Source organism: Dryobates pubescens, chromosome 13, assembly GCF_014839835.1.
Source record: "Dryobates pubescens isolate bDryPub1 chromosome 13, bDryPub1.pri, whole genome shotgun sequence".
Classification (NCBI taxonomy): Eukaryota; Metazoa; Chordata; class Aves; order Piciformes; family Picidae; genus Dryobates; species Dryobates pubescens.
In genome coordinates, this window is record NC_071624.1 from 28,567,950 (window position 1) to 28,591,823 (window position 23,874).

At 45.1% G+C, this 23,874-nt stretch overlaps 1 protein-coding gene across 5 annotated transcripts; it reads right to left on the reverse strand.

Annotated features, from left to right (window-relative positions):
- Positions 1 to 801: 801 nt before the first annotated feature.
- TPST1 (tyrosylprotein sulfotransferase 1) lies at positions 802 to 23,832 on the reverse strand. Of its 5 annotated transcripts, none has more exons than XR_008462504.1 (5): positions 22,988 to 23,832; positions 14,544 to 14,742; positions 2,339 to 2,389; positions 1,836 to 2,041; positions 802 to 946 (listed from the first exon to the last, which is right to left on the reverse strand). XR_008462504.1 is itself a non-coding variant. In XM_054166158.1 (5 exons), exons 1-4 carry the CDS (start codon positions 23,830 to 23,832, stop codon positions 1,997 to 1,999), a joined length of 1,140 nt encoding a protein of 379 aa, XP_054022133.1. In that variant the 3' UTR covers positions 803 to 946; positions 1,987 to 1,996. The 5 variants fall into 5 exon arrangements, 4 of the variants coding, with proteins under 4 accessions (XP_054022133.1, XP_054022132.1, XP_009901596.1 ...); XM_054166158.1 differs by having other exon boundaries at positions 803 to 946; positions 1,987 to 2,041; XM_054166157.1 differs by having other exon boundaries at positions 803 to 946; positions 1,971 to 2,041.
- Positions 23,833 to 23,874: the final 42 nt, after the last annotated feature.

Sequence of the window (23,874 nt, forward strand, 5' to 3'; positions counted from 1 at the left end):
TGAAAAATACTGGCTATGAGATGTATTAAAAGCAAATGATGCAAACCAGTCAATCTTTAGCAGTTTCCTCTATCCAGGAAAGGCAAGTGATTCAAAAATGAAAGACAAAGAAGATTAAGAATCCCCCATTTCAGTACAAGCTGTGCAAGTGTGTCACAGTACTGGAAGACAGAGAGATACTCTAATGAACAAGAAACTGCTGAAGAATGTTTGGATGAGCAGCGGTACAATGATCAGGGGCTACAACACCTCTCCTACAAGGACAGACTGAGGGAGCTGGGATTGTTCAGCCTGAAGTCTCTAGGGAGACCTCAGGCCTTCCAGTGCCTGAAGAGGGCCTAGAGGAAGGCTGGAGAGGGACTGTTTGCAAAGGCCTGTGGTGAAAAGAATGAGGGGCAACAGTTTGAAATTAGAGGAGATCTAGACTGGATGTTAGGAACAAGTTCTTTACCATGAGGGTGAGGGAACACTGGAACAGGTTGCCCAGGGAGGCAGTTGAAGCCCCATCCCTGGAGATACTGAAGGTCAGGCTCAACAGGGCTCTGAGCAACCTGATCTAGTGGAGGATGTCCCTGCTGACTGCAGGGGGGTTGGACTGGATGACCTTTGGAGGTCCCTTCCAACCCAAACCATTCTATGTGCTCCACTGCAAGCTCCAAAACAGAGCTGCAGTTGAACAGTGTAGCAAACAGTGCCCAGGTGATTCTCAAGCCCCATGAACTATACTTTTGTGGCTCTCACCACTAGGACTTACCTTAATGTGATTTTTACAGATTCTTAATCAAAACTCTTATCTTAGTATTTTTCTTAGCCAGAATCTTGCATGGAGTGACAAGAGCTTTAATAACAAAAGCTAACTCAAGAGCAAAATGAGCAGGCCTGTGTGCTCCTTTATTACCTCCTGTGCAAGAAGTATCTGTTGGATCTTCTATTCCATAGGCTCAGTCTGTCAAGTAAATAATGAAAATGAAATTAGCTATTTTACATTAAAGAAGGGAGGGGGGGAAAAGGATAATTATCAACACTCATGTCATGCTCAAACCCATCTGGCTGTTTAGTTCTATTATGTTAGTGTTCTCTTTAGATGCTGAGAACACTCTCAGCATCAATTCAACTCCAGCATCAGCTTAAGTAATAGTCTCCATTTCACACAGGTTCTGGTGGGGTTTGTTTTTTTTCAGATTATCATTCTTTACCTGGCATAAATCTGCTCAGAGTTTGGTAAATATCATCATCATAACCAGCTAACTGTATGACTCCACCTCCTGAAATTGAGCAGAGTCCCATTTTGAAAGCTCTGGATCACACAGATTGAAAGAGGACATTTCCTAGCAACAGTGGACCAAGTCCTTTTGGCATACCACAAGATAATAGGAAGATGCAAATAGCATCATTTAACTAAGCACTACTGTAGGCAGATCTAGGAGCATTTCTTTTGCTCACACACTGTGTGCTGTATTTTAGCTATCTCATCTCCCTGAATTTCCCAGCAACCCTTATCAGAAAGATGGGATCTCCTCCTGTTTTGGCAGCCACAGAATGCTGCAGCTTTATCTGGCAGGTTGTAGATAACCATGAAATAACCACAATACTTGCACTTGAAAGCATCAGAAACCACTCCAGCACGCTTTCTGCATCCAGTTTGCTGACAGTAACTCGTAAGCAGCACACATTTAAGCAGCTGTCTCGCCGCTAAGCTGCACAGACATCGTGGCCAGCAGTTTGAGAGTGAACAATGCTGTGAGCAACAGCAACAGCACACTTAGCTGCGTGGTGCCAGCCCTTCATGGGTTTTCTATTAGCTGTGCACAACTTGCAAAAGCATGAGCACTAACTGTTGGGAATGTGAGAGCAGGCAAACATCCAGTGAAAGAGCAAAGCCCACAGCAGAGGTCACACAAAGGTTTATCAGAAAGATTTGGTGTCCACAGCAACGAGTTATCTTCTGAAAACATGAAACAAGACACTACAGCTATTGGACTTTACTGATCCATGTTCATTTTATCTTGCCACGAAACTTCCTTTCTATTGTCTTCTTTGGCTGGAACAAAAGAAACCTTCCTTGAGTTTCACAGCAAGATTCAGTCTAGGTTTAGAAGCACCATACTATTAACACTGGAGTTAGACAGGCACTCAAAAGAGGCTGGGGGAACTGCTGAGTGCAAGAGCACTGGAGATTCAATCCCATGCACAAGCTGTTCTCTTATGATCTCCAGCTGCATAGTCCCTTATGGTCAAAGAAATAAATCAGATTTATGAAGAAGTGGGTTTATACAGACTGGTTACACATTTACTTGCCACTACACCCCCCAAAAAGGAAACTAATCCAGTACTGTACCTGTGGCACTTCTTTAAGAAAGTCAGGAAGCTGAAATTCACCTTTAAAAACCTAGGGGGGGGAAAAAAACAGAAACCCAATGTAATAGTCAAAATTAGCATTCACTACTGTTTCAGATGCTAAAGAGTTTGATGTCTAAGAGTCCTCTGGGTTATTAGCACCCAGTAATGCTAAACCCAGCACCCAAAGGGGACACAGTCTATTTGCAAAAGCAAGTTTCATTCACAAGGCTTGGTCACCCAAAGTAGTTCTACAGCTGCACATCCAGTTCTAGGCTTGTTCTGTGCTCTCTCTGACCTTGTTTGCATTAAAATGGGAAAAAAAACCCAAAATATGTAACACACTGCATGGAAAGCTTGCTGGAGTTTATTCATAAAGTGCTGTGTGATCCATTCACTGTGCTTTTAGAAAAGGATGTTTTAACAGGATGATTAAATACAGCCAGCAGGGACTTCCTACAATAGCCAGGTTTCTGAATTTTATGTGTGAAAAAGAAATACAAATCTGCTGCTTCACATTTTAGCACCTTCAATAACTTATGCCACCTTTGGCCTTAAGTAGAGTTCACAAGTAAAAGATTCTCCATACCAAGCTACTTGTCGTGACCATAGAATCACAGCATTGCTAAGGTTGGAAGAGACCTCAAAGATCATCAAGTCCAACCTGCCACCCAACACCTTGTGCCTACTAAACCATGGCACCAAGTGCCACATCCAATCCCCTCTGGAACACCTCCAGGGATGGGGACTCCACCACCTCCCTGGGCAGCACATTCCAACAGCTAACAACACTCTGTGAAGAACTTCCTCCTCACTTTGAGCCTAAACCTTCCCTGGTGCAGTTTGAGACTGTGTCCTCTTGTTCTGCTGATCTCAGGGACTGTGTCAGAACTGATACAGAGCAACACTCAGCTCTCAAACATGTAGGTTTTACAGTTAAGAAACTCCAACGTCACACAATACAACAGGTTGGACTTGATGATCTTTGAGGTCTCTTCCACCCTTGGTGATTCTGTGAACATCTTCTGATGTGTCAGTATTCATTAAGCACAGAAAATGTATCATGCACACAAACAGAAGTGTCACACTTTGGCTGGAATCAATCTCCTGAGGCCCCTTCCCTCCTACCACTCTAAGAATCCATCTTCAGGTGCTGTCAAAGGACAGTTCTGTTAGCTTTGATACAGTTAAGCCAATGTGACTACAATCAAAGCCTGACCACGACAACAAACTTGGGTTTAAATGCTGTTAAAATGGCCAAGATCAAGGGGCATCCCCTCCTACCTTATCTTACACATTTCTACCCCCTTTATTCTACACCTCCAGCTGGTGTGATTTCAGGTGAACAGGAGCAATATGAATTCTTTCAGCATAAGAGCAATTCTTAAACAGCACTGCCCTGAGGAATAGCAAGCAACCAATATCCTCAAGCACACCACCAGCCACACCAAAGAAGTGTTTCCACTATCTGACCAGTTAGGAAATAAATTGGCAAGCTGTCATCTCCCCCCTTGAGGACACCTCTTAAAAGCTGTTTGTTTGAGATCAAGCTGGAACAGACTCCACAGAGGGGAGGAGATTCTGTATTATTATCATCTGTATTTTTTTTATGGTATTTTTTTGCAAACTAAGTGTACTTGGAGGAGTTTTACCATCTCTTCTACTGACCCCAAAAGATGGGAGTTCTTTATAGTCTTGTGTAGCTGCAATCATGTAAGACCCCAAAGCCACAAACTTACTTAGGAGAAGTGCAACAAAGCTGGTGAGGGGTTTGGAGCACAGTCCTGTGAGGAGAGGCTGAGGGAGCTGGGGTTGCTTAGCCTGGAGAGGAGGAAGCTCAGGGGAGACCTCCTTGCTCTCTACAACTACCTGAAGGGAGGTTGTAGCCAGGTGGGGGTTGGTCTCTTCTCCCAGGCAAGCAGCACCAGAACAAGAGGACACAGTCTCAAGCTGTGCCAGGGGAGGTTTAGGCTGGAGGTGAGGAAGAAGTTCTTCACAGAAAGAGAGATTGGCCATTGGAATGTGCTGCCCAGGGAGGTGGCGGAGTCACCAGCACTGCAGGTATTTAAGAAGGGACTGGATGGGGCATGTGGTGCCATGGTTTAGTTGATCAGATGGTGTTGGATGATAGATTGGACTTGATGATCTCAAAGGTCTCTTCCAACCTGGTTAATTCCATTCTATTACTACTCTGTAAAGCCACACAATGGCAATGGGGCTCCTCTAAAGCCTCGCTCAGAGCTGCACTCCCAACTCTGCAAACTGTCTGATGGAAGAAGGTTCATAAAGTCAAGGGATGCTTTTCCAGGATTAGATGACCAGAATATGAAGCCATAGTCATTTTGCCAGTGTACTGCAGGGCTGCAGCTGAGTCAGCTCTGAATTTCCTATCCACAGACGCCTCACCCCACAGCAGGCCTTCAGCATTACTGTGACTCATGTGGCGTGGACTTGGGAGCTGGCGGCTCTCATCGCTCTTTATCACTAGGCTAAACATAGCCAAACAACAAGGCTTCACTAAGTCCCTACATGACAGAAAGGACTATTATACAGATATATTGCAGAATGCTGTTCCTCCCCATATTCCATCTTTCAGAGAGAATAGAAAGGCTGATTCAAGATGATAAGCACAGCTCTCCTTTCTACTCAGCCAAGGGGTTACTGTCATTCCCATGGAAACCTTAATGAAAGCCACACTGGTCAAAAATTCAGCATGTGGCTTGCTGGAGCCTAGATATACCATAAATATTTATAAATGAAAGAGAGCATTTCCTATTCTCAGCTTTTAAGCAAGCCATTAAAATGCAGGCTGCGCCCCGGAGCACAGATGGAAGTTACAAACTGACAGCATCATCACAGCAAAATAAAATAAGTACAAATGTTACAGAATGACCTAGACAAGGTTCACAAGAGAAACTAGGATCTCTTATTAGACTGCTGGTGATGTTGGAAGAAACAGACAGGATTCTTCACCTCTTCTGGCAAACCACTACAGTCATTACCCAGGAATTCTTGGGAGGAGTGAATACCAGTGATGGGACGTTGTGACTGATTCAGAACCAGTGAGCAAAAGCATGTTTAGCCCTCTGGAAGCCTCCTTCTTTCCTTTAAATAGAATCACAGACTCAATAAGGTTGGAAAAGACCTCAGAGATCATCAAGTCCAACCTATCACCCAACACCTCATGACTAACTAAACCATGGCTCCAAGTGCCACGTCCAATCCTTTTCTGAACACCTCCAGGGGTGGTGACTCCATCACCTCCCTGGGCAGCACATCCCAATGGCGAATTACTCTGTGAAGAACTTTCTCCTCACCTCCAGTTTAAACCTCCCCTGGCACAGCTTGAGACTGTGTCCTCTTGCTCTGGTGCTGCTTGCCTGGGAGAAGAGACCAACCCCCTCCTGGCTACAACCTCCCTTCAGGTAGTTGTAGACAGCAATAAGTTCTCCCTGAGCCTCCTCTTCTCCAGGCTAAGCAACCCCAGCTCCCTCAGCCTCTCCTCACAGGGCTGTGCTCCAGACCCCTCCCCAGCTGTGCTGCCCTTCTCTGGACACCTTCAAGTGTCTCAATGTCCTTCTTAAATTGAGGGGCCCAGAACTGGACACAGTACTCCAGGTGTGGCCTAACCACTGCTGAGTACAGGGGCAGAATGACCTCTCTGCTTGCCACACTATTTCTTTTCCTGCAGTTATGAATTGGTCCAATTTTTATATGGTGTTATCTATAGACACATCTGCTCTAACAACATTACCAATGTAATGCCCTTTGGAGGAACAGCAGTTACAGCTCACAAGCATCTAACAACATATAGTTAAAAGGTATTTATCCATCAGCAACATTAAATGAAATATGACAGTAATGTCATAGCCTGGTGAGGTAAGGAACTGTTTCAGATGGATTTGATTTTATATTCACATGAAATATCACAATAATCAATGACAGGCCCAAGAAGATCAGGTTTAACACACCAAGTGTGCCCAACTTGGGTTGAGAACTGCCGTTACTGAGTCCATAGAAACTGGTTTAAAGTAGTCCCAAACCCAGTAAGAGGTCTCTTTTGAATCAAAACCCATGGATCAACTGCAATCCAGAAGTTCTGAAAACAATGACTCCATCTGCAGCCAAAGAAATTAAGAGGTTTTGGATTCAAAATTCTTTTCTGAGCAAGTTCTAAGTCAGAAACACATTATTCAGAGAGTGGCAGCTGAGAGGAAGAAGCATGACACTGGAATGATTTCCAGTTTAAGCAAGAATTCAGTAAAATTGAGCAGAAATGGTGTTTACCATTTCTAAGGGAATTCTTTTACAAGTCCAAATGGATTTCCAAGGGGGGGGGGGAAGGAATTTGAAGTCTCTGTCAGTTTGTTGTTCAGTGTTGGCAGGATTCATATTATTCATAGAATGGCTTAGGCTGGAAGGGACCTTAGAGATCATCTACTTCAACCTCCCCACCATGGGCAGGGGCACCTCTCAACTAGACTCAGCTGCTCAAGGCCTCATCCAACCTGGCCTTGAAGATCCCCAGGGAGGAGGCATCCACAACCTCCCTGGGCAGCCTATTCCAGAGTCTCACCACCCTCATTCTGAGTCTCACTATGCTTGTACTGAAGAGCTTCTTCCTAAGATCCAATCTAAGCCTACTCTCCCTCAGTTTCAAACCATTCCCCCTTGTCCTCTCCCTAGACACCCTTATGGAAAGTCCCTCCCCAGCCTTCCTGTAGGGATCCCTTCAGGTACTGGAAGGCAGCTCTCAGGTCCCTCTGCAGTCTCCCCTTCTCTAGGCTGAGCAACCCCAGCTCCCTCAGCCTGTCCTCATAGCTATTCTCAAAAGGAGATTAGAAAACAAGCTTCATATTCATCTCTCAGACACCCTTTTTACAAATGCACAATGAAAGCTTAAGAACAGACATGCAACTCAGCAGTGTAACCTGTAATTCATCTTTACAGCAGATTACAGCAGACTTCCTCGCCCTCTTCCAAGCCCAGTTTAGAAAGAGTCACATTGTATTTGGTCACTGCCAGCACACAGAGATAATGGCTCTCCTTGTCTGGAAAAGGCAGCCTGCAACTGACTGTACTTGGGAGGTTTTCAAAACATCCCAGTTGCAGAGCACAAGGCTGTCCACATTAATTGTAAGAGTACTGGGTCCAGTTCTGGGCCCCTCAGTTTAAGAAGGACATTGAGAGACTTGAATGAGTCCAGAGAAGGGCAACGAGGCTGGGGAGAGGCCTTGAGCACAGCCCTGTGAGGAGAGGCTGAGGGAGATGGAGTTGCTTAGCCTGGAGAAGAGGAGGCTCAGGGGAGACCTTACTGCTGTCTACAACTACCTGAAGGGAGGTTGTAGCCAGGTGGGGGTTGGTCTCTTCTCCCAGGCAAGCAGCACCAGAACAAGAGGACACAGTCTCAAGCTGCACCAGGGGAAGTTTAGGCTTGAGGTGAAGAGAAAGTTCTTTACAGAGAGAGTTGTTAGCCATTGGAATGTGCTGCCCAGGGAGGTGGTGGAGTCACCATCCCTGGAGGTGTTCAGAAAGGGATTGGCTGTGGCAGCTGAAGCCATGGTTTAGTAGTCATGAGGTGTTGGGCGATAGGTTGGGCTTGATGATCTCTGAGGTGTCTTAAAACCTTACTGATTCCATGGGGAAGAAAAGGCACACTGGCACACCCAGAGCAGAGCCTCTTTGCAGAAACAATCCTTGCACACTGTATCACCAAGGTTGGAAGAGACCTCAAAGATCATGGAGTCTACTGCACAGTACATGGAGGTGCCCTCCTCTTGCTCTTTCAGACTCTCCTTAACTTTCAAGGCTCTTTACAAGGCTTACAAACTTCTTCACCTCTGTTACAGTTGCCAAGAAAGAGACCTCCAAGATGCAAATATTTCCCCAGCAGGAACAACACAGAGAGCAAGATTCCAGGCAGACCTGTAAGTGCCTGCTAAAAGACAGCTTGTAACCATACTAACAAGCAAAATACAAAATTAGGCCAGTCTGCAGACTGTAAATCATACAGTAAGTCATACATATGCATAGCTGCTTAAGAAAGAAAAATATCAGCAACTCTAGAGAAATAAACCCCACCACCTGCAGTTGGGAATCTGCATGCTGGAAGAAACACCCAGAAAAGAAGTTCATAGTATCAGTCAGGCTTGGAAGAGACCACAAGGATCATCTAGTTCTACCCCCCCTGCCATGGGCAGGGACACCCCACACTAGATCAGGCTGGCCAGAGCCTCAGCCAGCCTGGGCTTAAACACCTCCAGGGACGGTGCCCCAACCACCTCCCTGGACAACCCATTCCAGGGCTTCACCACTCTCATGGGGGAGAACTTCCTCCTCACCTCCAGCCTGAATCTCCCCACCTCCAGCTTCATTCCATTCCCCCTAGTCCTATCACTCCCTGAGATCCTGAGCAGTCCCTCCCCAGCCTTCTTGTAGGCCCCCTTCAGATACTGGAAGGCCACAATTAGGTCACCTTGGAGCCTGCTCTTCAGCAAGAAGAAGTCGGTGCTGTTGGTGGTCACAAGACAGATGAAATAACACCACCACCCCCCAATTTTTGTTTGAAATATCAGAGAAACTCCCCAACAAAGCCAAATGCTTTTATGGTTAAGTTAAGCGGCACAGAGATACATGGCCTGGAGCACACATCCACAGTTGCACATCTCTAACTGCAGAGAGAATTTTTCCCTCACACATTAATACAAATATACTGCACACCCTTCATCACAAGATTGCTTCCACCTTTAAAAACACTTCTACAAAGTCTCAAAACTAGGGCTGTCAGGGATGTCTCAACTCTAAAGAGCAGGAGAAATTTCCTCACCATTTAAAACAAGCATGAGGGGCTGGACAAGCTCACCTCAGGAGGTCCCTTCCAACCCAAACCATTCTGTGATTCTATGACATAGAATTTAATAGAACTCTTCCCCCCCCTAGATATTACTGCAGAAAATGCTATCATCAGAACACAAACCAGAGATAGGTAAGAGCTTTGGATGGGATTAGAAGAAGCCACACATGATGGAAACCATGGCTTTTCCTATAGAGCTCTGCACACTGCCATCTCTCCAGGGCAAGGAACACAACTTCATGAAGAAGTTAAAAGAGCTGACTGGAAAATGTATTCCAAGCATACAAATTCATTTAGTGGGAAGTACGTGCCAAAGCAAATCTGATGTAATATGTTACAGATGTGAGAGGAAACCACTTAGCCAATCATAACATAACAATAAGCCAGTTTCTGCTGGGCACAAGTCAGTCATGCAGCTATGAGCTGCTCTCCACTCTGGGTATATTCTGTTAAACTGCTGACACACACTTTTACCCAACCTCACACTGCTGATAAGGAAATATGGGGCACTCTTCTAATGTGGAGTGACTCCACTTTCATAATTCACCCCACAGTGACTGAGCTACCAATTCAGACAACTTAATTGTTATCACTTTCTGCACCATTTGCAGATTAAAACTCCTTTTAGTTACAGGATGTTATTTTCTTCTGTGGTCAGGATGTAGAATTTGTTAAAACTCTAGGGAAATAAAATGAAGTAGTTAGTTATGAATCTATAATGAAGAGCAATGTAGAGAATCATAGAATTGTCAGGGCTGGAAGGGACCTCAAGGATCATCGACTTTCAAACCCCCTGCCATGGGCAGGGACACCTCACACTACATCAGGTTGCTCAGAGCCACATCCAGCCTGGCTGCAAAAACCTCCAGGGATGAAGTTTCCACCACCTCCCTGGGCAATCTGTTCCAGTGTCTCACCACCCTTAAGGTGAAGAATTTCTTCCTAGCATCCAATCTGAAACTACCCACTTCAAGTTTTGCTCCATTCCCCCAGTCCTATCACTACCCGAAATCCTAAAAAGTCCCTCCCCAGCTTTCTTGTAGCCCCCTTCAGATACCTGAAGGCCACAGGAAGGTCGCCTCAGAGCCTTCTCCTATCCAGGCTGAACAACCCCTACTCTCTGTCTCCATAGGAGAGGTGCTCCAGCACCTTGTAAGAACCTTGTAATCACAATAAAACATTGAACAGACCAGCAACAGGCCTCCAAGAAAAACACAGGACAGCACAAATTGCTGTCATTGAGTAACTACAAGTTGCCTCTTAAGGTCACATGCAGAGATCTGCTGAGCGGCACAACACTAATCAGACCTCGAATGGTGCAACCACTCTTCTCTGCACTGCTTGGGCAAGACAAGATCAAGTCTCAGAAGAGATAATGACTGCTGTCAGGCCTAACATAAAACAGATAAACAAAAAGTTAATGGCTCTGTTATTGAAAACATCAGGAAAAAAGTGTGTTCTGCTCACGGTGCAGTTGTACTGCACCACTGCAGATACTGTCAGAGAGGGCTTGTAACACTAAATGCTAGAAGAGATGCAGGTAGCCTCACATTCTTACTTCCTAAAGCAAAACCAGAACTAAGGACAAACACTGGTGGCATCTTATTTTTGTGCTGTGCTACAGAAGCATGAAAAACCAACCTGTCTTGGTGTATCAGGCAGGTAACACTGAAGGGGGAAAAAAATAGATCAAGTTTAGCAGAGAAGCGCTTTCCATTCATCACCCACAAGCACACACAGAGATTCTAAGTCAAACACTGCTCTTTAGCTGGTGAGAATCATCATTGTGTTTCCAGACTGAAGACAAAATACAAAGTTAACCTGTATGAATGCAAGTCACCGGCAGGGGGACAGAACAGGGGGAAAGAGGGGAAAGAAAAAGACGAGCAGGACTGAACTGCTTAGAAAGCTTAGGGGAGGGCAGTATTTTGCACCACATGAGCCACTTCTTTCCAGTTCTCTCCACCACCGGTCCTCAGTTCAGGCACCCTTACAGTGCTGGTTCTTACCTTTGGCACTAACAGCAGCAGCTGAACAGTATTTTCACTGTTGGAGTCTTTTCCATGAAGTGACAGATTCTGCTCAAGGCAGTTAGTGCAGCGCAAATACAGTTCTACAAACAGCATTTAAGCACATTGTAGAACAAACATTTTGTGCAATTCCAGGTTTCAAATAGTTTGGGTTTTTTTAATCTCCTACAACTGGGCACTAGGTAGGCTTCATAAATTACTGAGCTCTCTACATGCAAAAGAGGCTTTCTAGCTACGAGCACATTTTGCATCCTGACCTGTTTTCATCTTCTCATTCCAGCTGTCTTTACAGTTTGGGATGTACAGGACAAAACCACTTCTAACCACACAAAACAAGAACTCTCCATAACAACAAGAAGGGATTTGTTTGTTTTGTAACAGATCTGATAGCACTAAAGTGGATGACAGAGAGTTGTTACATCCTTAGGTGGAGCGAGGATCTCCCCTGCCAGTAATTTCAATGGTGTTGGGCTTCCACCCTGTTGCTGCAACTTTCACCACCAGCTTAAGCCAGCATTACATCAGCCCCACAACACTTAAATTACCTCCTCCCAAATGATGATGGTAAAAAAAGATCAGCCCTTCTCCCTTGTTTTCTGTCTGCCAGACAGAGGCAACTTCCTTACCTGAAGTGCCAGCTCACACCATTTTACCTGGGCTGAGAAACTACAATGGTACTGAAGTAGCAAGTGTCAGATAATTCAACATTATTTCAAGCTAAGCACTCTAAGGGGCTAGCACACTAAGACAATACCCTTCAGCAGGCTAAACTTTATCTGTTTCCAATGACTCCAAGTTCTGTGTTCAGTTTAAAGTTCTGAGACCACAACTATAAATACAATAGAACAGCTTCCAAACACATGGTGAAGCGATAACTGCTTACATGCAAGATTTATCTATATTGTGATTAGATACAAGCTATCCCTGATGGACAAATCTAACACATCACAGTTCCCTCTTTTTCCCTCCCTTCCCTTCCTCCCCCAGCTTTTTCCAAGCATCTTGAAGTGTTTTGGACTATCTGTCCCCCATCCCCAAATACAAACAACAAGCTGTGGGGAAGACAAACCAAACCAAAGCATTTTCCAGAAGCCAGTCAGCTCCCACTGATCGCCAACCAGAATTTGTTCTTTTAAAGCTTCCTTGGGCCAAGGCCAAACTCAGTGGGCAGCGTTTGGGCAATTTACTGTGCAAGAGCCAGGACGGCCGGGAAAGGTGGCGCTTGGGAGAGAGGGTGATGAGCCTGCTGCCCTGGGAACTGAGTAACCTAAGCAGAAAACAGGACTCCAAATGGGAAGCCTTACATCTTGAAACCTTAGGAAGTCAGGACATCAACATTTCCACAGTCACAGAGAAAGACAAGAGGACTCAAGCAGGGGGTTGCCGAGAACCAGCTGGGAGGAAACAAAGCGAAGTGACTGGGGAGGAATTCAAACCATCACTGATGTGAGCCATCCTTTTAAAAGCTCCTTGGGGTACAGGACTTTGAGAGCCTCCTGCTTCTCTGCTTCCAAAAGGAACATTGTGAATTTTGAAGATTAGCCATCTCTCATCATTTTGCCTTTGTGGATTTCAGTCTGAAGTCAGGATGTCCCCCTCATTTTCCCAACCACACATGCAAAAGTAATCTTATTAAGGAACAAGTGACTAGGAAAGCATGTACTGGGTTCTAGAATAAGTAACAGCACTCAAATGCTATCTTGGGCTGTAAGTGAACCAATATTTTGACTGCTGTTTTAATAAACAAGTGTTCCATATGCTGACAGGATTTGGATCAGCTGTTACAACAGTAACCTCTAGTTTTTCATGGCTGGTTTTAACACTAGTAAACAAATTATGCTACAAAGCAAGCTTGGGAAAGAATTCTCAATACACTTTAGCCTTTTAAATTAGGCTTCAGTCTTTGTTGCTTGTGGGTTTGTTTGTTACCTGAACTGAAACAGATTTCAGGCAGCTACCCAACAGTAAATGACTGAAATCCATACAGTATTTACAACTCAAGACTGAGCTTGCCATGCACAAGCAGAGGCTTCAGAAAGGTCACTATGCTGTGAAAGCTTAATTTAGGTGGTATCAGTAAGAGACAACCAACCTTAAAAGCATTGCACTCCAACACAAATTTGCCTCTGAGTCACTGTTTTATAGCATGGATGGGTAGCTGCACAAGGATTTTGTGTCCAGGGCTCAGTGAAGCAGTATTGAACACTTGCTGCTTTTCAAAGGGATTGAGTTGAGTGCAGAAAAGTTTGGGTTTGAGCCTTTTAAAATCAAACCATCAAGAAATCTATAGAAGGCTAACCACTACCCCTACCAGAACAGATGAGTTACCTTTTCAAAGCTGAGCTAACAACTATTAAATAGTCACCCTGACAGTCTTTAATACACTGCTCAGCTGTTCAGTGGAAGTTTCCAGAGAGGGCTTCTAAAAAGAAAATTACACAAATGTGTTTGGAGACTTCACCAAAAGCAATTTTTTCCCCCCATTAATATCTGACCCAGCAGCATACCAACCAGCTTTGGGGTTAGTATGGGAAGGCTGGGGGATGACAGTCCTTTTAAATGGTTTTAATTCCATTTTTCCAGTGATGAATTTACTGCAGCAGCAGAAAAAGTCACCTTCTTTTAATAAAGTCTATATTGTCCAAGAAAACAGGAGTAAAGACTTAATTACTCTGATTTCAAACAATGCTAACGAGCTTTTCAATGGATCCCTCCAGGGCTAAACAGCTGTATAGCCCTAACTACTCAAATGCCAACAACATGAAATTCAGACTGAAAAATCCTTAAGGTTAGGTTAATCAGCACCAGACCTTCCTCCATCGTTTGTTTGTTCCACAAAGGGCAGCAAAGAACTGGAAACTCTGACATTTTGATCAGCTTGCACCATTTTCCATGGGTCACTCTGCAAATTCCACTGAGCATTTGGGGTGCAGTTTTTGTGACAGAGCTTCTGCCAGCCCTCATGTACAAAAAGCTGAGCTCATCAATCAAGTTGGATGCCATGGGTGAGGAAACTCTCCACTGCTGGGCAGTTCTGAAGAGCTTCAGCCGCATACATCAAAGGACACAGCTTAAGCCTGGGCTTGGGGTAAAGGAAGATGAAACCAAATTGAAAACAAGGAGCAGGAGCCAGACTTTCAGGGCTCAAAGTCCCACAGAATTCTTCCTCCTCCCACCCAAGGCAAGGAAAACATATTGCTAAGTATCAAAAGGTATTAGAAACAGACTAAAAAACCCAAACAAAGCCAAACAAAGCGCAAGACTCTTCTGCTCTGCAGCTCACATCCATCTGACCAACACTCAAACATGCAAAAGTGCCTTACCCTCCTTGTGTTTTCCACAACTTTCTGATCTGGCTTTCCATAATTTGGTGGGTTGGCATATGGATCATAGCCCAGTTTTGCCAGCATGGGTGCAATCACAGGCATATCCTGCAGTACATCAGCAGGTATCTTCCCAACCCACTTGGACAGTGCTTCCACATTGACTGGCTTGATTACTTGGTCAGTAGATCTTTCAACCCTGTGGAGGGAGAGAGAAAGGTTATTCTTTGCATTCCAACCAACACTTGCTTCTCCACTAGCACTGAGGCCTTTAGCTTGTTTCGTTTGAGGCTTTTCCCCCTTTCTTTTCTTTCCCTCTCAGTTACAGAGCTGATGGGAAGTTTTACTCGTAAGGATAAAATGAGAGTAACTGGCTCAACATTCCTGGATGCTTTCTGGTTTAAGCTCTCACAGAGAATGTACTGAAGCAAGTTCTTCACACAGAGGCAGCAGTGAAAGCCAAAGAGCTGTTAAATGTAAAGCATGCACACACCTACATACAAAGCTGTTTTCCCACTGGCATATTCCCACATTTGCTGTTTCATTGTCTTACATGCTCTTGAAAGCTGTGTTCCAAATTTAAATCCATGTGCCATTTATTGCCTCCTCCATGCTCTGACTCAACTATCAGACCAATGGAAATGACAAAAAGCTCCAGACTGCAATAATGTTTTGCATGACCATTCCTTGTACTGATTGATCATTACACACAGTTCTTAACCACAGAACCACTGATTTGATTTGGTTGGAAAAGACCTTTAAGAGCATCCAGCTCAACAGTCATCTAACAAGCCTGGTGCTAAACCAGGCTTAAAGGGAAGAGCATAAATTATTGCAGTGTTCCATGTACAGTGTTTAGAAGAGAGTTGATTTGTTGCTCTTTTGAATCAATAGCCCTAAAGTAATTTTCATTCTTGCCCCCCAGTTTTGTTAGTGCTTCTTTTCCCCCCCAAGGGAAACCTGCCCTGACTTTGCTTTCCCACATTCCTTCTTTCTTTTAGAAGACATACAACTTCTTTGCTGTCTTCATTTCTCAAAGAGGCCAATAGAAAACTCTGAATTTTTTTACTCAGAGTCATTGAAAGCTTTTTTCCCCTGGCCTCAGAAAGAGTGCACATGCATTCTGGATGCCAAGGTTTAGCTTTCTTTAAGGCACACTACAAAAAAATTGTAAGAATCAAGTCTCTATACACAAGTTGCCTAAAGGGGTATTTGCATCTGCATTGCAAGTAATGCCATAATCACTGCATCAGCAGCTCCTGCTGGCTGGCTGTACCTGCCTCCAACCTGATGCTAAGCATACAGCTCTCACATCCACTTGCAGCTATTATCCTTCCCAGGTCTTATTTACATCATAAAGAATTTTGATCTCAAAAAGCTCTACCACCCAGAAAATGAAATGGCTGTACTTGAAAGTAACAGCACAAAGTGTTACTGGTAACACCAGTACCTCATCTACTCTACAGAAGGAGAACACTGAGATTCAATTTAATTCTCAAGCAGTAATTCCTCAGTTATACAGCAGGCAGAGGATGAGGAAACATCTCCTCAGAAAAAATAAATTCAAGTTTCCTGCAATGCTGCTGATAATTTCTGAGTGCAGAAGCCTGAACTGAAGTCAAATTGCTCTCAAGGCTGGCATCAGTCAGCTTACAAGAGGAACAAGTTTGACTGCAGTTATCTAACCAACCTCAGGAGTCCAAGAAGAAGCTGAAGGACTGTTGCACAGCAGACAAACATTAAATCAGTGGCAAGGGGCATCTCATGCAGATGAGCACCGCTCTGGGCAGTGAAAGCCTTAAATGACAAACTATCCATTCCTATCATTACCTGAACTTGCTCTTAACACCAGTCTTCACCTTGTCACTGTTTTACTTGTCTTAGCTAAAATTCTTCCAGGACAGAGGAAGGAAGTTAGTCATACAGTGCTGGAAGGTTACACAATCAACAAAGAACAAACCAGACAGGGAAACGGTCACCCATGGGGACACTGTCTTGGCAGGCAGGGCCTTCACAGATGGCTGCAAAAGGTGTTTAGTAGAAGCTGATGATTAAACACTCGACAAACAACAACCTGTAAGACAACCCTCAGAATTTTCAGCCTTACCCTCTTCATCCATTTTTCAGTAGGCTCAATCTGATGGCAGGAACTCAGAGGGAGATTTTTGGGACCAAGGAGTCACAACTGAATCTCAGCCTTCCTGTAGGCAGTTGGCCTGAGATCACAAGTCTGTACAGCAAACTAAAAAGCCTGAGCATACCTTTTTGATCCTTCTAATTACAAGATGAGCATCTGACTGCACATCAAATAAGCATGAAAATAGCTGTTAAGAGTTGAGCTTTGGGGAGTTCAAAGTGGTATGGCAGAGGACAAAGCACCCAGCACAGTCAGGAGTCTGCAGGATGGGAAGCTTAAGAAAGATTTATCAGTAGGTGTTTTAAGAGCGTTAAGATTTATGATCCCCTCCCTCTCAGAGCCAACCAAACCCCAAATCCCTTCACCAAACCTGAAGGTTGATTCCAGCATTCAAAATAAAGGTGACACTGTGAGACTCAGGCAATGGGCCTGGCTGAGAGCTTACTGGAGCCCCAAAACAATAGCTGCTGTACATCAGTTGGGACCTAAATTAGGACACACATGGATACCTCATCCTGAAGTAAAAGCCCATTTTAAAGGTGTATGTTTTGCCCTGCTGTCAGTTTAGCCTTTCATAACAAGCAGCTCAGCATGAAACATTTCCTGGTGATTAATAGCTGGCAGGAGATCAGCCAGGAACTACACTGAGCTGCTCCAAGGCACCGATTCAAACCCACACTATCCCGCACTCGCTCTTCTCTTCAATCCTTTTCTCTCCTTTCAGTTAAGGTGGGAAGGAAAAAAAAAAAGCACATAACAATCCATGGGAAAAAAAAAATAATTCTTCAGACCAAAGAACATCTGAGGAAGACAGACTGAGGGACAGAAGGAAAGACACACCCCATAAAAACCAAGCCAGAGCAGGACAGGGAAACACACCAAGTCTTGGCAAATTGGATTTCGGTGTGCACATGGCACATGCTGCCTGGTCAGTGCTTCCAGGCTCCATTGCAAAAACCACAGGAACAGTTTCAGCTTTTGCAAGTAGCTGGTAGCACAGAACACAGGGCTAACCCCCAAGACATCCAATGAAAGGCATGCATTAAAAATAGTATAGTCTGCAGCGATTTTGCCTAGACAGCCAGTTCCAGAATAAGCCTAATAAAAAAAAATCACTATAAAATGGTCGACATTTCTTGCATCAGTGGTCACCACAGCTGCTTGCAGTTAGGAGGCAAATGCCAGAGCTGTATTAACAATACTAGTTAGAGCATGTAGCCCAGCCATAACACATTCCTCCAAGAGCCATGACTTCATTCCTCCATGGCAATGACTTCAAACCACAGATGGTTTCCCGCTACCAGAAACGCTGCGGTGCACGTCCTCCTAACCCTCACGGTGCTGCTCCTTGCAGCTGGGTGAAAACCAAAATGAGGGGAGAAAACACCAAGTAAAACAGAACAGCAGCAAGGTTCAGGCTGCATGGGCTACAGAAAAAGCAGGGATTACTAAGCAAATGCAGAAGACAGTAAGGCAGCCAACAGTTTCCTCAAACCAAGCAGCCAGGCAAAGAGACGAAGTCAGCATCTTACAGCTCAACTGTGTAGCATCTAATATTGCTATTAACATTCTGTTGCATAAGAGTGTCTGAGGTGGGAATCAGAGGGAGGGGGGGAAAAAGGGAATCAGCTCACTGCCTGCAAAATTCTTCAAGCCATCAAGCAGCTAGCTCACCTCTGATTGAGAGCTAGCCTGCACCCACAATTTAACTCTACATACAGTTGAAAATAAACCAACTTACACTGACCTAGAGCCTCATTCACCTGACACAGATTTCATTTGATTTTAATGTCAGATCAGATCAAATATACTGTTAAACATTTTGTTTTCTGCTACCAGGTAACACAACAGCACAAAGAGGGACTTTCCATAAGGGTGTCCAGTGATAGGACAAGAGGGAATGGTTTGAAGCTTAGACTGGATTCTTCAGTGCAAGCATAGTGAGACTCTGGAATGGTTGCCCAGGGAGGTTGTGAATGCCTCCTCCCCAGGGGGAGGTGTTCCAAGGCCAGGTTGGATGAGGCCTCAGTCTAGCTGAGAGGCATCTGCCCACAGCAGGGAGGCTGGAGCAGATGATCTCTAAGGTCCCTTCCAACCTAAACCATCCTATGATCTTTTAGCAATACTGTGATCTCTTTCTCAAAGCCTTTTTAAGTACTTCAGGACAACAAACTCTCGTCAGACTTGGTTCTCAAAACCTCTTCTACAGTTAAAACACTTCCAGGCATCTTATGCCTGATCTGACCTGAGCAGGCATGACACCTCTGAAGCAGATGCTGAGCCTGTCTGAAAGATTTGGAAGCCTTAATGGTGAGTGGAAGATGACTGAGACAGGTTTCCCTATGCAGTTCTTTATCACAGCAGACAAGTGGGGAAATAATTTTATCTAGATCTTAATACCCTCTTTACTATGCTGCAGAGGCTAGGCCTATATGTTGAGAAGTTGTAAATGCATGTCACATTTCAGTACAAATTACTTGGCACTTGTGTTCTCCTCCTACTGCTAGTAAAAACTGAAATACAATTTGATTTTAATACCCTGTTATGAAAGAGCCTGAAGCACTTGGTACCAGGCAGGCAGTAAATTAAAGCTCTATGAGAGCTGCCATAGACATCAGCACTTTGAATTCTCTTAAGAGTCTCTCTGGTCTTCAGGACCATCCTTTGGAAAGTCACCACAAGAGAAAGCTACTGATCAGAATAGGGAGCTCCACTGCTCGACTCAAGTTTCAGCTGAAAGAAGACAGCATTCACACCATGAAGGAAAAAAAAGCACTCTCCAGTAAGCCCAGAGAGAAATTCCAAGTCTTAAGAGAACAATAGGTTGGTTAGAACCTGAACCTGGATGTAACAGCCATGCACTCCTGAAGCCTTAAAGATCTTTCCTGCAGCTGAGAACAAGCCAAATCCAACTTGAGAGAAGTAAACCTAACTCTAATGCAAAGTGGTTGTAGTGGTTTGAAAGAGTGGTGTATTTTGTTCAGCTGTGACAACTTGACAAGCTGTGACAGACTCTAAAGTTCTCAGCAAGCATCTTCAAAGAGTGACTTTTCTGGGCAGTGATCTCCTGCCCTGGACAGGAGGACCACACAAAGCAGCAGCAGCTGTCCCTGCCCACAAGCACTCTGGGGATGGAGTGGGAGCTGGGGATGTCAAAACCAGGAGGTTTTAGCTGGTAGAAGGAAATCAAATTGGGTCTCAACCCCACCCTGCACAACTTCAATTAGCAGCATATAAATACACCAAACAGACAGCTAAGTTAATCAACTTCATATTCACATTTTCCTCTGCAGACTGAGCCACTGAAACCATTATCAAATTATCAAGGTCTCCTGCAACTGAAAGGCAAATCTCACCACCTATTTCAAGGGTAATTGATTTGATCAAAACCACCACAGATGGAACACTAACAACTCTTTTTTTCCACCCCCCTCCCCGAAATAATAAATTACTTCCACATATCATCTCGTGAGACGTAGTGAAAGCATAAAGAATTGCATTAACAGAGTGAAGTGAGGGTCAGGAGAACACTTTCCTACTCACTTGTCTGAGATTTGAACATTTGATTAAAAAATAAAGCCTCCTTCTACTTTGCACCATCCATTTCCTTGATTTTTAGGGACATGAACAAGTGTGGGCAGCTCCTCACAACCCATTCCACCACATTCAGCCAGAAGGGAGGTTGTAGCCAGGAGGGGGTTGGTCTCTTCTCCCAGGCAATCAGCACCAGAACAAGAGGACACAGTCTCAAGCTGTGCCAGGGGAACTTTAGGCTGGAGGGGAGGAGAAAGTTCTTCCCAGAGAGAGTTGTTAGCCATGGGAATGTGCTGCCCAGGGAGGTGGTGGAGTCACCATCCCTGGAGGTGTTCAGAAAGGGATTGGCTGTGGCAGTTGAAGCCATGGTTTAGTAGTCATGAGGTCTTGGGTGACAAGTTGGACTTGATGATCTCCAGAGGTCCCTTCCAGCCCCTAACACTGGGAGGCAGTGGTGGTGGCTGTGCTTTTTCAGTGGTTGTAAACAGCCACCCATTATCTGACATTCAGGTTTGTAGTGACTGACTAATCATTTTAGGCTTTGCCTTCAATTGTAGTGCCCTCCACCAGACTAGAAAATTCACACAGCCATTTCCCTGGGGGTTAAATAAACAACATTTCCCCCTTTGTATTTCTCAAAATTACAAGTTTTAAGAGACTCTGTATTCAGCACTTGGCCATGTCTCTACCCAGCCCACACTGATTGCTGTGCAAGGTGCACCTCTGGTCATGAGGTCTGTGGTGACAGGTGGGACTCGACGATCTTTGAGGTCTCTTCCAACCTTAGTGATACTGTGCCTCTATTACACTTGGCCAGTGATGAAGATCAAAACCACCCCAGAAGCCATGGAATTTAGCTGGGCCATGCCTTGCTGCTGGAAGCAGGATTTTGGAAGATGAAACAAGACAGTCTGGTAGATCTATCTTCCACAGCGAAAACAGGAAGAGACTCCACCATTCCCACCTTCCCCCTCTCAATGCAAAGATGAGCCAGCTTCTGTATTTCAGCTGCTCAGCTGTCAACGGTGGCAGAGAAACCAGAGAAGTTTAGCTGGAGAACTACAGCCCTTTTCCCCACCCCACCTGTCTAGTTTTTCTAAGCAAAGCTAGATTTTTGGGTTCTGAAAGTACCTAGCTCAGGTGCACAGATGGCACAAGGGACTACTGAGAGCTCTGCTTACAAGGTTAATTCCATTCAAAATGCTTGTCCCTTTAGGAGCACATGCCAAGAGGAAAGCAGGCCAGCTCTGCTTTCTATTCTGTTGGAACAGTTTCTCAGGTTTCCTGGAAGAGTATGTTCTTGGCACATGGAACTCAAGGGCCATTCTTGCATTGACAACAATACTCAAGTTCCTGAAATCAAATGGGTGATCTAAGATGAATAACACCAGTCTGGATAAAACAGTCCAGCTTGATTTTGGAGCACAGAGAAAAGCACAGCTGTACTGGAACTCGAGGCTGATTCCAGACCTCCAAATTCAAGTTGAATTGACCATTAGTTAAGAGTTCATTCACATGTTGTGGGACAGTTGTTTACAGCAGCCATCTGAGATTGCAGATTATTGATTCATGGATTCACAGAATGGTTTGGAAGGGACCCTGAGGATCATCCAGTTCCCACTCCCCTGTCATGGCCTGGGACACCTGTCCCTAGATCAGGTTGCTCAAAGCCTTATCCAACCTGGACATGAACACCTCCAGGAAGGGGGCATCCACAACCTCCCTGGGCAACCTGTTCCAGTGTCTCACCACCATTGCTGTAAAGAATTTCTTCCTAACATCCAATCTAAATCTGCTCTCCTCAAGCTTCAATCCACTCCCTCTCATGCCATTCATATAAGCCCTAGTAAAATGTCCTTTCTTGTTGCCCTCTCAAGTACTGGAAGGCCACTATTAGGTCTCACCAGAGCCTTTTCTTCTCCAGACTAAACAGCCCCAACTCTCTCAGCCTGTCCCCACAGGGGAGGTTCTCCAGCCCTCTGATCATCTTCATGGCTCTCCTCTGAACCCACTCCAGCAGCTCCATGTCCCTCTTATGCTGGGGGCACAGAACTGGATGCAGAGCAGAGGAGCAGAATCGCCTCCCTCATCCTGCTGCTCACACTGCTCTGGATGCAGCCTAGGACATGGCAGCCTTCTGGCCTGCAAGTGACCATTGCCAGCTCATAGTGAGTTTATCATCAACTAAGTTGTTCTCCTCAAGACTGCTCTCAAGCCACTCCTCACCCAGCCTCGATTTGTGCTCGGGTTTGCCCCAACCCAGCTGCAGGACCTCGCACTTGGCCTTGTTGAACTTCATGAGGCTGGCTTGAGTCAAGCTCTCAAGCTTGTCCAAGTCCCTCTGGATGGCTTCCCATCCCTCCAGCATGTCAACCAGAGCACACAGTTTATTTTCCAGACAATCTGCATCTTCTTGAGACATTATTAGCTACTTGAAAACTGACACCAAGTTACAACTTGTCTTTTGTATGCTCTATGGTTTATATTCTGTATGGTTTAGGCTGGATGTTAGGAAGAAGTTCTTCATAGAAGGAGTGATTGCCCATTGGAATGTGCTGCCCAGGGAGGTGGTGGAGTCACCAGCACTGGAGGTGTTTAGGAAGAGACTGGATGGGGTGCTTGGTGCCATGGTTTAGTTGATTAGATGGTGTTGGATGATAGGTTGAACTTGATCTCAAAGGTCTTTTCCAACCTGGTTAATTCTATTCTATTCTAAATGCACTACTGTACCTGTTAGGAGAACAGAAGGCAAAGGAGGGATGCTCATACTCACTTTGAAAGAGAAACACCCCCTGCTTTTCCAATCATTTCTTCATGGTGCAGCACTGCTTGGTTCCATGGGATACGAAGGAACTTCAGGAGAGTTCTCATCCACCTCTCAGGATGCAAGACAAGCTGTTCATAATGGACCAGCATGCACCTCTCAAACCCAACCTCCATGCACTGGTTGTACATCGTTTCTATGGCCCGATTCCACTTGGTCAAGCAGTCCCTGTAGCTGTTGAGGTCAAACCCAGCTATTGTCACTTTTCTAGAGATCATGGAGTGCACAGATGCACGCCCATCCCGTACCATGAGGAGAAATTTGGCATTGGGGAAAATCCTAGCAAGATAAGTTAAGGACTTCAAAGCAAAAGGATCTTTGTTACACAAATAGGGAGCAGGCTCCCCGTGCTTGACAATGATTTCCAACAAAAAGGCCTGCATGGCTGAGTCCAGCACCTCATCTGTGACCCCAGCTTCATCCAGTCTGATCTTCTCTTTGCTTGATCTAGCCCACATCTGCTTGACTGCCAGGATCCGGGGGATCACCCTCGTCTCCTCTCCACACCGGATATCCGGATGAGCGTCCAGCATGGCACGCATTAAGGTGGTGCCGCTCCGAGGTACTCCCCCAATAAATATTAAAGGCATGTCTTTGTTGTAGGCAAAGCTTTTGGTGGCATTCCCACTGGGTGCAGTTCTTACTGTGCTCCTCGGGCTTTCCACCCTCGCAGGCTGGCTGCGCTCCTCTATGCGGTGGTGGCACTCCATAGCGTGCTGGCCCAGATAAAACACTGTCGCCGAACTGATCACCAGACAGGCCAACAGCAAGTTCTGTTTCAGTTTGCCAACCATTTTGATCAAGATTGTCACTTCAAAACAAAGAGGCCTTCTATT

Coding starts and splice junctions, on each gene's coding strand:
- TPST1 (XM_054166158.1), bottom strand. CDS start 23,832: ATGGTTGGCAAACTGAAACAGAACTTGCTGTTGGCCTGTCTGGTGATC. Junction 14,743..22,987: donor GGGGGTGTTTCTCTTTCAAA/GTGAGTATGAGC, acceptor CTCCCTCCACAG/GGTTGAAAGATCTACTGACC. Junction 2,042..2,338: donor TTCTTAAAGAAGTGCCACAG/GTACAGTACTGG, acceptor CTTTTGTTCCAG/CCAAAGAAGACAATAGAAAG.